Genomic DNA, 16,629 nt, shown 5'->3' with positions numbered 1-16,629 from the left:
TTTAAGACTTGTAAAAAACTGGGCTGGAGAGATGGCTCAGTGATTAAGAGCACTGGCTCCTATTCCAGAGGTCCTGAGTTCAATTCCCAGCAACCACATGGTGGCTCACAACCATCTGTAATGGGGTCTGATGTACTCTTCAGGTGTGTCTGAAGACAGCTATAGTGTACTCATATAAATAAAAATAAATCTTAAAAAAAAGACTTGTAAAAAACTAAATTTGGTGAGACTATGGAAGAAATGATACCACCAATGTATTTGTTACAACTTAAAAAAAAAAAAAAAAAAAAAAACTCTTAGGGGCTGGAGAGATGGCTCATTAATTAATAGCACTGACTGCTCTTCCAGAAGAACCAGGTTCAGTTTCTAGCAACCACATGGTGGGTCACAACCATGTTAACTCCAGTTCCAGAGGATCTGATAACTTCTGACCTCCATGGGATTCAGGCACACACGATGCACAGACATACACGCAGACAAAACACTTAAACACATAAAATAAATCAGTCTTTGAAATTTTCTGGGGCTGGAGAGTTGGCTCAGCAGTTTAGAGCACTGATTACTCTTCCACAGGTCCTGAGTTCAAGTCCCAGCAACCACATGGTGGCTCACAACCATCTGTAATGGATTCTCATGCCCTCTTCTGGTGTGTCTGAAGATAGTGACAGTGTACTCACATACATAAAATAAATACATCTTTAAAAAAAAATAAAAAGAAATTAAAAAAAAAAAAAGAAAAAGGGGTGACATACAACTTTAATTCCAGCATTCAGGAGGCAGAGGCAAGAGAATCTTGTGAGTTAGAGGCCAGCCTGGGCTGCACAGTGAGTTCTAGGGCAGCCAGGGCTTCATAGTGAAACCTTAGCTCAAAAAACAAGAAAACAAAACAAACCCCTAGATGAATATAACTTAATTTCAAAGTAATCTTTAGCTTACATGTTCCGCTTCCACTTAGATAATTTGCATAAATAGAGGGTACCCATAAGCATGTCTCTGTGGTAATGATAATCAAAATCAAAATATACATGAATAAGCCCAAAGGTCCAAGGAGCTGACACAGGGCCTGGAGTGGAAAGCCGTCTGGGTTAGTACTCTATGTGCTCACATGGCCTCTCTGGGAGGCAGCATGACTGAGGATATGGAAAGGGCCAGGTTCCACATATACACAGCCCTTTGCCTAGGAGCCCCTGTGGAAAAAGGCCCTGTGGTCAGGTTTAAATCAGGCATTCCAAATTCCTTATCAATAAGCCCCTGGAGGGCTCTGTCAAGCATTATTTGAGGTTTCTACTTCTGATGTGATGGAGACTTACCTTCAATGTTCTCCCAAGGTCTGTTTTAACTCATCTGAGGGCAAACATAGAAGTACTTTATAAGAAGCTCAGGGGACGTGCTTTCAAAAGCACACCATGGCCATGTGGCACCAGATAATGCCTTGTTAAGGATTTTAAGAGATAAATGATTGATCTGGACCAAAACAACAACAACAACAAAACCAGATATGTCCTAGCTTTAGGGATAATAACTTCCCCTTTAAAATGTGGCTCAAAATTATGAAACAAGGAAATCAACCTCTAACCCATCATAATCTTGTTATATACCAATACTATTGATAGCTAAGTAAAAAATATTTTATAAAACGTGTATCAAGCCGGGCAGTGGTGTGCACTAGTTTAATCCCAGCACTCAGGAGGCAAAGGTAGGCAGATCTCTGTGAGTTCTAGGGATACACAGAGAAACCCTGTCTGAAAAAACAAAAAATAAAATAATATTTATAGTTTTCCAAATATAATTTTTCAATATATATATTTCTCCAAATATATAATTTTCCAATGTTACAAAACATCATATTTTCATGTATTTAAAAGGACACGTGTACACCACACACACACACACACACACACACACACACACACACACACAATCTTTTTTACACAAAGTCTCTCTGGAAAGCCCAGGCAAGTTTCAAACTTAGGATTCTTTTTTGTCATTCTCCCTCAAGTTGGGATTATAAATACATTTTTTTTTTTAATTTAAATTCTGGGTGGTGCAATAAATGACCTACTTCACAATGCAAAGATTATGTATTCTGCCAGTACAAATAATCCTTTATGTGATGAGGAAGGGCCAGGCCCCTGCAGGACATTTTTGGATACCGGTTTTCTAATGGGTTAATTACCACTTGTAGTGGTTTGAATGAGAATGGCCTCCAGCGGCTCTTAGATCTGAATGTTTGGTTTTCAGCTGGTGATTGCTTAGGAAGAATTAGGAGGCGTGGTCTTGCCAGAGGGGGGTGTCAAAAGCCCTCACCTCTCTGTCCCTGTCTTATTCTCTCTCTCTCTCTCTCTCTCTCTCTCTCTCTCTCTCTCTCTCTCTCTCTCTCTCTCCCTTCCTCCCTCCCTCCTCATCCCTCCCTCTTCCCTCTCCCTCTGCCTCCCTACAGAACTGGGTGTAAGCCCTCAGTTACTACTCAGGGCCATGCCCCATTGCTTGTCTGCCTCTATGCTTCCTGCCATGATGGAAATTGACTAATCCTCTGAAGCCCCCAATTAAATGCTTTTTTCCCCTAAGAGTTGCCTTGGTCATGGTGTTTTGTTACAGTTACAGTTACACTAACTAGGACACTTTTGCCTTTGAACTAGAAGAGCCATCTGTGTAACACTGCTGAAGTATGATGGACCCATTCTTTATTCTTATTTTATTGATACTGAAAGGTCCGGGACTCCCCAGAAAGGAGGTCCACTTAAGTCACAGGATAGTACGCACCCAAAGGACACACGAGAGACCATCTTGCTGTAAAGCACATGAGGTGGTTTATTAAATCAGAGCTCTGGGCCAGCCCATATCCCCATATCTCACATAGGGGATAGAGGGACTGACCTCGTGGCTCAGGGGCATAGCGCTTATATATGGGCGGGGTAGGGAAAAAGCGAACTTTCGCGCGGGTGCACAGGATTGGTTGTTTTACCTTTTTTGAACACTAGTAGGCCGTACCATGGGGCAAGGTGTAGTTCTTCCCTTGGCCAGTCAGTTTCTGGGATGTTCTTAACAGGCCTTTGTACTGTAACTCCCCCCCTCCTCTGTAACTAATTAGATGGACCCAAACCTGCTGGCAGGTGCTTTTCTGCCCAAGGTCTAAGGCGAAAAATTTACACATATTTCATAAGATGGCCTTTATAATTTTTCACTCTACAATACCAGATCTCTATAGACAGCCTAGGCTGGCCATGAACTCATAATCTGCTGGATTCAGTCTCACAATCACTGGGATTACAGGCGTAAATTATTAACTTGGCTCTTCTTTTACTTTTATTTTTTGAGACATGATCTCACTATGTAGACCAGGCTGGCCTCGAATTTACAAAGCTCTGTCTGCCTCTGCCTCCTGAGTGCTGGGATTAAAGGTGTGCCCCATTATGCCCAGCCTAAATGCAGCTCTTGACAGAATGACAGCATGAGCCTATCAATTAAACCACATTTGTGAATTTGAAATATGCTGCTTACTCCTGTGTTTAGTTTCATTGGCGGGCCAGAGTACACTGAGAAGATCCTTGAGTGGAGACATTTTATTCTGTCAACAGGAACTCTGTGATTCCGGGGAAGAGGATGAAGAGAGGGTCGCTTCTCCGTTATGACATTTGTGTTGGGATCAGCCAACTTACAAACTCTAAACCAAATCAAAAACATAAGCAAATACAAAGTCACAAGACAGTTCATTCTGTTCAGGTTTAAACAAAGAAATCCATAGGTTTAGAAAAGACGGTAAGGTAGAATAAGGATTCTGCCCCCCAGCCTCGAGCAGGCCTGAGCCAGTTGTCTTCCACAGTAGACCAAAACCTAGGAGACATTGCTGGAGGCCTTGGCAACCTGCAGTCTGCAACAGGAGCTAAGAAGAATGGACCGCCTGCTGAGCTTGCCTTGACACCTCCTGGCTGCTATCCCCTCACCCAGCCACTGGGCTGAAACGAGAAGAGACTCTGGGGGTGGGGCGTCCCCTTTATATGTGAAAGCAAAATATTAAACTTTGGGCCTTGATCAGAATACGTTGTCTTGGCCCCATGTTTTCTCTTGCCCTCCATTCCCCTTTCATTCCCAGCCTTCCTTTCAGGTGAACCCCATTCCCCATAGCCGCTGGCGGCTACAAAGGATAATGTCGGGGCCAGGAGCTGTGTCTGAGTTGTATAACAGGCTACATGATAGTCGGCTCCAAAGATCTTATGCAACACTATCATAATTACATCTTGTTACCTGTTAGTATTCTGTCTAAACTCCACCTCCCCAGTTATCTGGCAACAGCCAGGTATGCTTCTCCCCACAGTTACCTGGCAACCGCCAGGTAGGCGATCCACTATAAAAGGGGCTGCTTGCCCCCTCCTCTCTCTCTTACTCTTAGTCTTTTACTCTTTACTCTCTCTCTTACCCTCTTGCCTCTCTGTCCCCTCCCCCACTTCCTCTCTCTCCACGTGGTCATGGCCAGCCTCTACTTCTCTTCTCTCTTATCTCTTCCACCTTCCTCTCCCCACCTTTGCCCTATCCCTTGAATAAACCTCCTCCCCCTTGGAACCGCGTGGTCTGGAATGGTCTGTTCTTGAGCTGCGGTCCGATTTCTTAAAACAACTAGCATTACCTTCTTTTGAAAACTACTACATGAAAATTAAGGCAAAATAATATATTAGTTAATCTTATGAGCAAAGCTATAAAATGTCAAAACCTAAAATAACAAAACAACGAAACCAAAAAGAATTATTAGGCCAAGCATGGTGGCACACACCTATAACCCTAGCACACAGGAGACAGGGTCAGGCAGATCTTTCTAAGTTTGAGGCCAGCCTGGTCTAAATAGTGAGGTCCAGAACAGCCATACCTATAGACTCTGTCTTGCCACTCTCCAAAAATGTTTGTTGAATAATAAATAATCCCTTGAACATATATCTGATTTAACATATCTGATATCCCATCAGATCAAACGTACTCTGCAGAGACTCGGTAGCCATTCTGCAGGACTATTAGGAAAAAGAGTTAATCACTGGGTAATATTTAAATGGATGATGTCTAAGATCCCTTCCAACACTAGGATCTCTTTGGAGCTGTCAGTGTGTGTGTGTGTGTGTTGTGTGTGTGTGTGCACAGATACTTCTGATGATAGAGAAAGATGTCTGGTGTCTTTCTCTATTGATTTCCATCTTATCCCTTGAGACAGAGTCTCTCTCTCTCTCTCTCTCTGAACCTGATGATCTCTGTTTTCTTCTGGGCTGGCCAGCCAGCAAGCCTATCCTCATGCTCGCATAGCAAGGACTCTTACCCACTTAAGCTGCCTTCCAGTTTTATTTTTGCTCACCGTATGAACACTTCCTCCATAGTGGTGACAGAGGTCGCAAGTGTAGAGACCCCCAGCTCTGTCTGTCTCAGTTCTAAGTCAGTGAATAGAGCCTCAAACCTAGATGGGGAATAAAGATTTTATTTTTGAAAGATGGAAGGTGAATCCTTTACCACCCTTAGTTTTCTAGAGCAGAGAAGACATGGGTTTTGCTGTCAAGATATCTGTTCAGATCTTGGTAAACTTGTAATACAGTTATTTTGGAATGTTCCTATGGGGAGAAATGTAAAATATATCTACTACAGAGGTGAAGTTTTGGTATTTCTGAGCCCAGGCATAAGAAAAAGTAACATATTCTCTCTCTCTCTCTCTCTCTCTCTCTCTCTCTCTCTCTCTTCACTCTTCAGTTCCTCTTGTCTTGGGATGCCTTTTCTTGGATTCTGCCTGCCATACTCTGAGAAGCCAAACTCATCCAAGAGTCCACCTAGCAGAGCACTGGATGCTACAGTTAGCAGCTTTTGTAAGCACCCAGTTGGTTTTCCCAGGTGTGAGAATAAGCTATTGGATATTCTAGATCATTCTAGCCCCAGGGGAAACATTAATGTGGAGTAGAAGAACTATCCAGCTCAGTGCAGCCGACATATAGAATCTTCTGAGGGCGGGGTAGACTTCTTATTAGAGGCCCTGCCTTTTATGTGCAAGGCCTTGGGCTGAATCTCTAGGACAAAGGGGAAAAAAATAACCCATGAGAAACACTAGAATTTGCTAAATTTGAGTTGAGTAATTCAGTAATCCAGTAATGTACAAGTGATCCAGAAGGCATTATGGTACTAATTTAAAAAAAAAAAAAATCTTCTAGATTCTAGGACACGTGTCGTGTTTTGGGGGCAAGGAGAGTGAGGTGAAGGCAAGAGAGGCTTCAAGAGCAGCCTAGGTGGAGGCTGGAGAATAGTGAGGAGATTATGATTTCATGGCAGAAGGTATGGCAGCACCTTCAGTAGTGTTACCAGGAAAGACTAAAAGGTGTTTGTGAATAACTGCGGCATGGCAGGACATGTTTTAAAGATGGTGGGCATGGCTTTCGTCTTAAAAGGGTGTGTGTTTCGTAACCTGATACATAGGACACCTACAGAGCACTTGTACCAGCTTGGATACTGGTTGTCAGGGAGCAGACAAATGAAGCTACCCAGCTCTCTCAGCCAGTTTGTATGGAAAAGAATCATCCAACAGCCGGAGTCAGCAGCCAGTGGATGGAGTGAAAGGCTGATTAAAACCAGTTGTACAAAGCAAAAACCATCAATACACATTCCCTGATCCCAAGAAGGCAGAAATGGGAGACTCATGTCAACCTAGAATTTAGAATTGCTGAAGACTAGTATGTGTTATTTTCCTTTATTTCTTAGTGATTCTCTTTCTCTCTCTCTCTCTCTCTCTCTCTCTCTCTCTCTCTCTCTCTTTCTCTCTCTCTCCCTCTCTCTCTCCTTTTTTGGCTTTTCTAGACAGGGTTTCTCTGCATAGTTCTGGCTGTCCTGGAACTCACTCTGTAGACCAGGCTGGCCTCGAACTCAGAAATCCACCTGCCTCTGCCTCCCAAGTGCTGGGATTAAAGGCGTGCGCCACCACTGCCCGGCAATGATGCTGTCTCTTATGATCGCCATTACGTGCTCAGCTCATCGGATGTATGTGGATCAGAAAACATCCCTCTCGAATTAACAGATTTTCAAGAAGAGCCATAGCCAATGAGTTGAACCCAAGTACCATACCATATATAATTCAGATAATGAGGTCCTGAGTCTTATACTGCTCCTGCAACAGGAGACACTGTATTTTGCATGTGGGCATGTGTAAAGAACATGGATTTTTGTGGCCATGGTGGGCCTGTGCTAACGACTCAGTTCATACCTGGGCATGGTCTTCTTTGGAAGTGTGAATATCATTTCTTCTCCAATGCTGGATTCCAAAATTGCATTCGGTATGTGGCGATAAATAACTTTAGAGAGCTTTGAGGTGTCACAGAGAGGTGTTTTTATGATAGTCATATAATATCCTGCACCTGAAATACCATGTAAGAGACGATGGCACCATCTTATTCTTTATCCCATTCTTTTGGGTCATTATTTTCTGTACTTCAGAATGGAGAGATTTAGGGCAAAAAGAAGGGAACCTTGAGAGGTCAGTTCAAACTGTAATGGCCTGGCTTCACTCTTGTTTCCGAATCAGGAGATGGACTGGTAGCAAACCTAACAGTACTGGGCAGTGAAAGGGGCTTCGGGAAGGGTGGTGACCATGGGTCTGCACGGGCCCTTGGGAGTTCTGAACAGAATACTATACATTGTCAGGGACTCAGTGGGACTAGTCAGTTGAGCACAGAGTCGGAAAGTGTGAGATTAAACACAGAGAGATGGGCTAGGAGACAATAGTCCAGGTAGGAGGAGCTGCTGATCAGAACACTAGAAAGTGATCACAAATTGAGAGAAATGCATACAAGTATTTTGAAATAAGGGCCAATTATGGTTTACAGATGGGTCAGACCTGGGCCGTGAGAGAGAGAGGGGCCTTGAGTTTTGTTTGGGGGTTGTTTGTTTCTATTTCATAAATTAGATTTTTTTTTAATCACCAAGAACGGATGAACTAATTTGGTACCCAGATGAAGAGGCAAGAAAATGACAAACTGAAATGTAAACATGGTTCTTCTGATCCTAAGTCTCAAAGATACCGTTTACTTCATTTCTGCCTTGTTCTCCCAAGATCTTCCACTGGACCAAGAGAATAGGAAATCTAGAGAAGGCTGTGCCAGCCATCGTCAGGACCCTTCCCAAAGGCGCTGATCCTGTCCCCAGCTGGAGGCTGATCTTGGCTCCTGCTGCCCACTGCTCACCGTATTTCTGCTTGAGGAATGATGGTGACCCGCAACACTGGAGCTCCCCCTTGGCCAAGATGGCGATGCGGTCTCCCAGCAGGTCAGCTTCATCCATGAAGTGAGTGGTCAGCAGGACCGTACGGTCACTCTTCTGCTGCTGAAGAAGGTCCCAGATGGCCCTCCTGGAGGTGGAGTCCATGCCTGAGGTGGGCTCGTCCAGAATCAATACCTGGAGGGTAGAGATCCGAACTGTGGGACCCCGTGTGGCCCCAGTTGGGGTTTTGACAAGCTGTCGTCACCACCCTGGGTTTGTCCTTGTGTGGGAGCCTGACTTGGCTGCATCGAGAGACCAGACCCCCCACCCTATACCTTAGAGCCCGCTATGAGGGCGATGCCAATGGAGAGCTTGCGCTTCATCCCCCCACTCAGGAACTTGGACCGCAAGTCCCGCTTGTCCTCCAGACTGAGGATGTGCAGCATCTCCTCTGTTTTCTCATGACAGTCCTGGGGAGACAGACCTTTCAACTGGAAGGCAAGAAACAGGGGGGCTATGAAACAAGTGCTACTGATGAGAGTCGAGCTATCTAAGATTTTGATTGTATCCACATAAAATATAGACAAGAAAAGTATGCCAGAAACATTCTTTTCAGGGAAAGGGACAGAGGAAGATATGAAGTAAGTAAGTGAATGGATGAATGTGGGGAATGTAAGTGAAATCCATTCTTTCTATCAAAGGTTAATTGAGATGAAGGAAGTCCCATCTTTAAAGAAATACGTAAAGATGTAAAGAGACCATCTGGCAAAACTCCTCCTTCACATCAACACCAATCTCTCCTCCCCTCCTTCTTCTCTGGTTTATTTTCAGACAGGGTCTCACCATGTGGTTCTGGCTGGCCATAAAGAACTCGCTCTGTAGACCAGGCTGGCCTTGAACTCACAGAGATCTGTCTGCCTCTGGGTCCTTAGTGCTGAGATCAAAGCTGTGTGCCACCACTGCCTGGCAAATCAACACTTCTCTAGGATTAAAGTATTTGCTCAAAGTTGCATCCTGTTATCAAAAGCTGCACTTTGTTTATGAGTGATGTCATTCTGAGTTAGCCAACTATAAGAATGTGAGGCTAGCGCCTGACCACTCAGGCAGAGGCAGAGAGGCAGAGAGGCAGAGAGGCAGAGAGGCAGAGAGGCAGAGAGGCAGAGAGGCAGAGAGGCAGAGAGGCAGAGAGGCAGAGAGGCAGAGAGGCAGAGAGGCAGAGAGGCAGAGAGGCAGAGAGGCAGAGAGGCAGAGAGGCAGAGAGGCAGAGAGGCAGAGAGGCAGAGAGGCAGAGAGGCAGAGAGGCAGAGAGGCAGAGAGGCAGAGAGGCAGAGAGGCAGAGAGGCAGAGAGAGAGGCAGAGAGGCAGAGGAGAGAGAGGCAGAGAGAGAACCTCTGCTGTGTATGTTTGATTGCTTGACCTGACATGGCTACCCACCCTTCTGAAGAATTAGAACTTTTGCCTTGTTGAAATACTTTGGGTTGTGTGGTCATGGTCTTGGGTCCTCAGACCCATTCAAACAGTAAATGACTTAAAAATAAATGCATGGGCACATTAAAAAAATGCATTAAGACTAAGTGGGATTTCTCAACATATGTTTTTTTTAAAAACTAATGTTTCATAGTAAAGAAATTATATGGCTTTCATCCCTGGTTCCTGGCAAGGACTCTCTGAGTTTGGGACTTTCAAAGTGACAAGAGAATCTTTGTCACCACCAGGTCTTTAGGTCATACTAGAGGTCACACAGACAAGGTGATCATCTCTGAAAGGATAGCCTTGTGCAAGTTTGTATGTCTCTCTTTGTTTTAGAGTGTGTGTGTGTCTGTGTCTCTCTCTGTGTGTATGTGCACAAACATTCATGTACATGCGTTGTGTGTACACAAGTGCATTTGTGCATGTAGGTTAGAGTTTGATATTGGTGTCTTCCACCAATTGTTCTCCACATTTATTTGTGTGTGTGTGTGTGTGTGTGTGTACGCTTTGTTCTCTATGTGTGTGTGCTTTGTTTTTTCCATCTTATCTTTTGAGACAGTCTCTCACTAAATCTAGAGCTCACCGATTGGCTAAACTGGCAAACCAATGAGCTCCATGGATCAGCCTATCCCATTTTACTTACAAAATCACCCCTACCCCCTATCGCCCCATCCTCTATCCCCTCCACCCCTCCTAGCCTTCCCCACCCTGCCCCAGGCCTGGGCTAAGAGACTCTGCTTTTATGTGGGCGGCTTGGACCACAGGTAACTTTTCCAACTGAGCTGAATCTCCAGCCCATATTTTGGTTTTGAGGCATGTGATTCAGACTGACGGTGAGCACGCTCTGTAGCCACAAATGACATTGAACTACTGATCCTCTTGCCTCAGCCTCTCAGAGAACTGAGGTTACAGGCTTGTGCCACCATACCTGATTTTATATGGTGGCAGGGATTGAACCCAGGGCCTCATACATATTAGGCAAGTGCTGTATCAATTAAGCTACACCCCACCCACAAGTTTGCATCTTTTTATACTTGCAATAAACAGTCTAAGAATATTGTTTACTTTAGCATCACAAAAGTATTTAGGAATAAATTTAACCACATGAATGCAAAAACTGCACACTGAAAACTATAAAAACATCATTGAAAAAAATTACAAGAGACTGAGTAAGTAGAAACACATTTCATGGCCAAGGATTGGAAATTTGAACATTATTAATAACGTTAAGATGTCGTCGCTATTCAAAGAGCCCTGCAAATTCTGATAGCTGTTAAAATATTTTTTTTTTTGTAGATATGGACAAAACTTGTGTTCCTAAACTCCCTTGGAAGTACAGTCAGGTCAAAACAATCAAAACAGCCTTGAAGACAAGAACAGGGTCGGGAGCTGCACTTCTGAACCCAGCACTTGCTCTAACGCTACTGTCAAACAGCACTGAGGTAGTTCTATAAAGACAGGGGCTTAGTAGCCAGCATCTAATAAAAAATGTCTTATAACTAAATTACTAAGGGATAAACAACTCAACTAAAAAATAAAAAGACATGGAGAGGGATTTCTCCAAATAGCCTCTAAGCTCCATGGGAGCAGGCCTCTGGTTTCTGTGAGACTAGAGAGTACTTATATTCAGGCCTCCAGTTTCTGTGAGATCCAAGGGCATTAAAGGAACAGGCCTTGTGCTCCGGAGAGCCCACAGAGCACCCTGAGACTGGGTTCCCAGCTCCAGTAGGGGATCAGGAGTGGTCTAAGGACAGGCCCCCAGTCCAGTGGCCTTAGATATCAGTGCAGTGTATGAGCTTCAGGATGCACAGAATCCCCTGGTTCCAGTGATCCCCACAGTCAGTGTGAATGTGTGGTTTTGACTTCTGGGTTCACTGAAGGACTGGGGGAGCCTTTAATACTGGGGTCCTAGGTTACTTCAGGCCTGTGGCTCTAACCTTGGCTTCTTTCTGTACCCAGAAAGTACACAGACTTCAGTGGGTCTGGTGTTTGATGTCTTTTTCCCAGAATTACCAGATTTCAAGGGATGGCCAAGGATTTGCCTTCATCTTGTTGTCTGTGGCTTATTGTACAGTTACCCTTAGTCTTGTTGGCACACAGCCAAGAGGTAATTGCCCCAGCAACTCCATTCAGCATCAACACCAAGCCCTGTGTTGGTAACTCTCTAGGAAGATTCACAAAAAAGAAAATTTCCAGACTAACCTGGAAGAAGGGAAAGTCAAAACTAAGAGACAACCAGGCTCCAACAGATGTATAAAACAAAACAAAGAATAAAATACAACCACCAACCATGACCCATTCCAATCAACTGGCTCTCCTGTAAGGAACCTAGAACTACAGACATAGCTGAAATGTCTGAGAAGAAATTCAGTCTTAACTTTTTTTTTTTTTTTAAAGAATTAATGATCAAACAGAAGATTGAAACAAATGCATGAATTAAGAAAACTCATCCAAGGTCCAGACAATACAGTCTCCAAAGTGAATGAGCTAGTCAGTAAATTGGAGAAAAAGTTCAAAATGTGGAGAAAAATTCAGTAAAGAGATTGAAACATTAAAAGAAGAAGAAGAAAAAAAAGAACCAGAGCCAGGCGGTGATGGTACACACTGTTAGTCCCAACACTTGGGAGGCAGAGGCAGGTGTATCTCTGTGAGTTCAAGGTCAGCTTGGTAACAATATCAGTAATATACAAGACCATATATCCTATATATTCATACTCTATAGAAGGATGGATTTCTGTGACTGGAGGGCCAAGTAGAGACAATAATACTGTCTTAGTCAGGGTTTCTATTCCTGCACAAAACATCATGACCAAGAGGCAAGTTGGGGAGGAAAGGGTTTATTCAGCTTACACTTCCACATTGATGTTCATCACCAAAGGAAGTCAGGACTGGAACTCAAGCAGGTCAGGAAGTAGGAGCTGATGCAGAGGCCATGGAGGGATGTTACTTACTGGCTTGCTTCCCCTGGCTTGCTCAGCTTGCTTTCTTATAGAAGCCAAGACTACCAGCCCAGGGATGGCACCACCCATAATAGACCCTCCTCTCTTGATCACTAACTAAGAAAACGCCTTACAGCTGGATCTCATGGAGGCATTTCCTCAACTGAAGCTTCTTTCTCTGTGATAACTCCAGCTTGTGTCAAGTTGACACACAAAACCTACCAGTACAAGTATCCACAGACAGATAATGAATTAAGGAGTTAAGGAACATCAGTGAACAGAGAAATGGACACAAAAAATGTGGTACATTTACACAATGGAGTACTACTCAGCTATTAAAAACAGTGAATTCGAATTCTTAGGCAAATGGATGGAACTAGAAAATATCATCCTGAGTGAGGTAACCCAATCACAAAAGAACGCACATGGTATTTACTCACTGATAAGTGGATATTAGCTCAAAAGCTTAAATTAGTCAAGATTCAACTCACAGACCACGTGAAGCTCATGAAGAAGGAAGACCAAGTGTGGATGCCTCGGTTCTACTTAGAAAGAGTAACAAAATACTCAAAGGAGCAAATATGGACAAAGTGTGGGACAGAATCTGAAGGAGGGGCTGTCTGGAGACCATTCCACTTGGGTATCCATCCCATGTGCAGTCACCAAAGGTAGACACTGATGTGGATGGCAGGAAGTGCATGCTGACAGGAGCCTGATATAGCTGTCTCCTTAGAGGTCTGCCAGAGTCTGACATATTCAGAGGCAGATGCTCACAGCTAACCATTGATCTGATTATGGGGTTCCCAATGGAGGAGTTAGAAGACTGAAGAAGCTGAAAGGGTTTGTGGCCCCATGAGGAGAGCAACAATACCAACCAACCAGAGCTCCCAGGGTCTAAACCACCAGCCTGGGAGCACATAGGGAGGGACCCATGACTCCATCAGTATATGTAGGGGAGGATGGCCTTGTCGGGCATAGGTGAGAGGAGATCCTTGGTCCCATGAAGGCTGAACACCGAGTGTGGGGGAATTCGAGGGTGGGGAGGTGAGAGTGGGGAGTAGGTGGGGGCACATCCTCATAGAAGCAGGGGGAAGGGGAGGAGGGAGGGGATGCCTGGGTGGTGGGGGAAATGGAGTAAGGGGATAAAATCTGAAATGTAAATATAATATCCAATAAATTTTTTTTAAAAAGGCACATCAGTGATACTTCCAAGAAATCTGAAGCACATTCAAAAGGTCAAACATAGTAATTCAGAAGGAGGAACAGAGATAAAAATTAAATGCAATAAATGGACTATTTAATGAAATTACAGCAGAAGACTTTCCAAACACAGAAGTAGACACCAACCACAAGAGGTACACAGAACTTCAAGTAGACCTAACTAGAGAGGAGGTCTCCATGACACATCATAGTCAGGATGTCAAGAAGAGCAAGTAGTGGGACTTCCTCCCCACCTCCCTGTCTCTGTGCTGGCACTAGAGCAAGTAGTGGGACTTCCTCCCCACCTTCCTGTCTCTGTGCTGGCATTTTGTCTGGACTGAGCTTGTGTTGGTCTGGTACATGCTGTCAGAATCAATACAAGTTTACATGTGCAACTCTCCAGTTCCAGGGCAGACCCCATTCCAAAAATTAGGACAACACAAAGTGGACCCTGTAGGGGAGCGGGGACAGGGACATGACAAAAAACAACTAAAAGTTGGGTAGGTAGGGGGTTGAGGGTGAAAATGAGAGGAGGGAGTTGGGTAGTGAGTGAATATCAAAATACATTGTACAACATTCTCAAAGACTTAATAAAAAATATTGCTGGGCATGGTAGTGTACCCGTTAATCTCAGCCCTCAGGAGGCAGAGGTAGGTGAATCTCTATGACTTGAGTCCACCCTGGTATACACAGCAAGTTCCAGGTCAGCCAAGTTCTACCTAGTGAGACTTTGTCTCAAAACAAACAGACCAGACAAGAATGAGATGGCAAATTTTGTGTGATGTGCATTTTATCTCAATAAAACAAAAACTTAAATGCAAAAAAATTAAGATTCTAGAAGTCTCTTTTGTCCTAATATTTGGTCTTCACTTTGATACTTGATTTTCTTTGCTACAGAGAGACCCTTAACTCCCTAGAATTAGCTGAATGAATGGGGTGTCTTTTGTTCTAATGAGGCGACTCTCAGCACACCGTTGGGTAGCTTTAGGAGTTGGGGCTGGTCATCGGAAAGACTAAGCCAGGATTGGAACCTCCACTCCCTTTCCTCCAGGGAAACTTGATAACTAATCCATCATGCCTACATAGTAAATCTTGTGTAAAAATTTCTAAGCTTCTAAGTGTAGGGTTCCTGGGTTGAGGAAGGCATTGAAGAGCTGGAAGGTTTTGCCCTCCTGAGGAGCAGGGACTCACCCCTTCCCAAAGGCCTTGCTGTATCAGCTTCATCTGACTGCTCACTGTAGCCACCATTTATTATTTATTTATTTCTGCAATGAACTAGTCACTCTAAGTAAATGTCCCCTTGGGTTTTGGGAGCAGTCACAGAAAATACTGAACCCAGGTGAGAGCTATGGAAACGACTTGAGCTTTGCAAGTGACATCTGAAGTGGGAGGTAGTCCTGTGGGACTGGATGCTTGAGTTGACGGGGAGAGTTAGCCAGCTCCAGGTAGCATCAGGACTGACCTACAGGATGCCTGGTCAGTGTATACAGAGCTGGATCAGATGGAAAAACTGCCTCCCCACAGCTGGTGTCAGCATATGGAGAGACATATACATGGTCCCTTAAAAAGATTCCCCATCCCAGAGTGAAGCAGATAATGCAGAGTACTGTAGTCCATCTTAGCGTTTCTAAGAATGTACACAGACACCGTTGTTCACCGACTCACCTGACCATAGAAATAGAGATGGTCAGTTATTGTAAAGTTATCAAATAAAATGTCATGTTGCGGGCACCAGCCCAGGCTCTTCCTAATTTGAACCATGTCTTTTGAAATTTCACATCCGTGGATATATGCATGTCCTTTGGAAGGAGTAATAAGACCTAGAACCAAGCAGAGAAGACATCCTAAAGTCATTTTCAGTCAGAGGCTGTAAGAGCAGGAAGGCCTAACCATCTCCCTGGCTCTGTCTCTTCTCCCACAGACCAGCCTCGTTCTACTTTGTCACCGTCACTCCATCAGCAGCACCTGAGGGATACTTGTTCTGTGTATGACTGTGCCTGGGAATATTCCAGAAAGTTTGGAGACAGGAGAAATACTTCCCGCATTTGAGCAATTCCAGTCTGGCTAAATGAATTCAACTACGTGGGCGTTTACAAAGTAAATCACATTGCCACAAGGATTATGGTAAATCTGCGTGATTAGTAACTACGGTGGAGGAAAAAGCACTTTGGGAATCTAATGGGTTTGAAATGTGATCCTTAAAGGCAAGGTCTGACTTTATCCTGATTGACAATAAATATTTGTTTCCTGAATGAATGAATGAATGAATGAACGAAGTTACCGACAAATGTATACCAGTATGCACCTTGACAGTCCAACCGCCTCCATTATTTTTTCTCTTTAGTCTAGTAGAATGATAAGAGCATACATTCTTACCACAAACAGTTCAGGAAAAGGAAGAAAAGGCATAACCAAAGAAGTAGAGGCCGGAGAGATGGGCCCATCTCTCCAGGTTAAGAGCATTTGTTCTCAGAGGACTAGGATTCAGGCCCCAGAACCCACATGGTGGTTTACAATGTCAGTAACTCACTTTCAGGGGATCTAGCACCCTCTTCTGGCCTCCTTGGGCACCAGGCGCATGCATACATGCAGGCAAAACACTCATACACATAGAATAAAAAAATACATCTTAAAGTAGGTGGTAATGATGCATGCTCCTCTAATACCAGCACTCAGGAGGCAGAGACAGGAAGATCTTTGTAAGTTTGAGGCCAGACTGGTCTACATAGTGAGTTCTAGGACAGCCAGGGCTATATAGAGAAACACTGTCTCAAGACAAAACAATACCACAGCCACCACCACCAACAAAACC

General features: G+C 44.1%; 1 protein-coding gene across 1 annotated transcript in view; it reads right to left on the bottom strand.

Moving 5' to 3' along the window:
• Positions 1–16,629, bottom strand: part of LOC117711791 (ATP-binding cassette sub-family A member 17) — a 77,053-nt gene that overhangs the window by 19,972 nt on the left and 40,452 nt on the right. The window contains exons 13-18 of the mRNA XM_076937214.1: positions 15,483–15,637; positions 8,544–8,699; positions 8,193–8,403; positions 7,217–7,367; positions 5,336–5,434; positions 3,502–3,664 (exon numbers count right to left, since the gene is read on the bottom strand). Coding sequence (XP_076793329.1) covers positions 3,502–3,664; positions 5,336–5,434; positions 7,217–7,367; positions 8,193–8,403; positions 8,544–8,699; positions 15,483–15,637 — 935 coding nt within the window. The remainder of the gene's footprint in view (positions 1–3,501; positions 3,665–5,335; positions 5,435–7,216; positions 7,368–8,192; positions 8,404–8,543; positions 8,700–15,482; positions 15,638–16,629) is intronic.

This window comes from Arvicanthis niloticus, chromosome 6 (assembly GCF_011762505.2).
Source record: "Arvicanthis niloticus isolate mArvNil1 chromosome 6, mArvNil1.pat.X, whole genome shotgun sequence".
In the NCBI taxonomy this organism is placed as follows: Eukaryota; Metazoa; Chordata; class Mammalia; order Rodentia; family Muridae; genus Arvicanthis; species Arvicanthis niloticus.
Note: the sequence above shows the minus strand (reverse complement) of the source record. Positions and strands in the feature narration are given on the sequence as shown.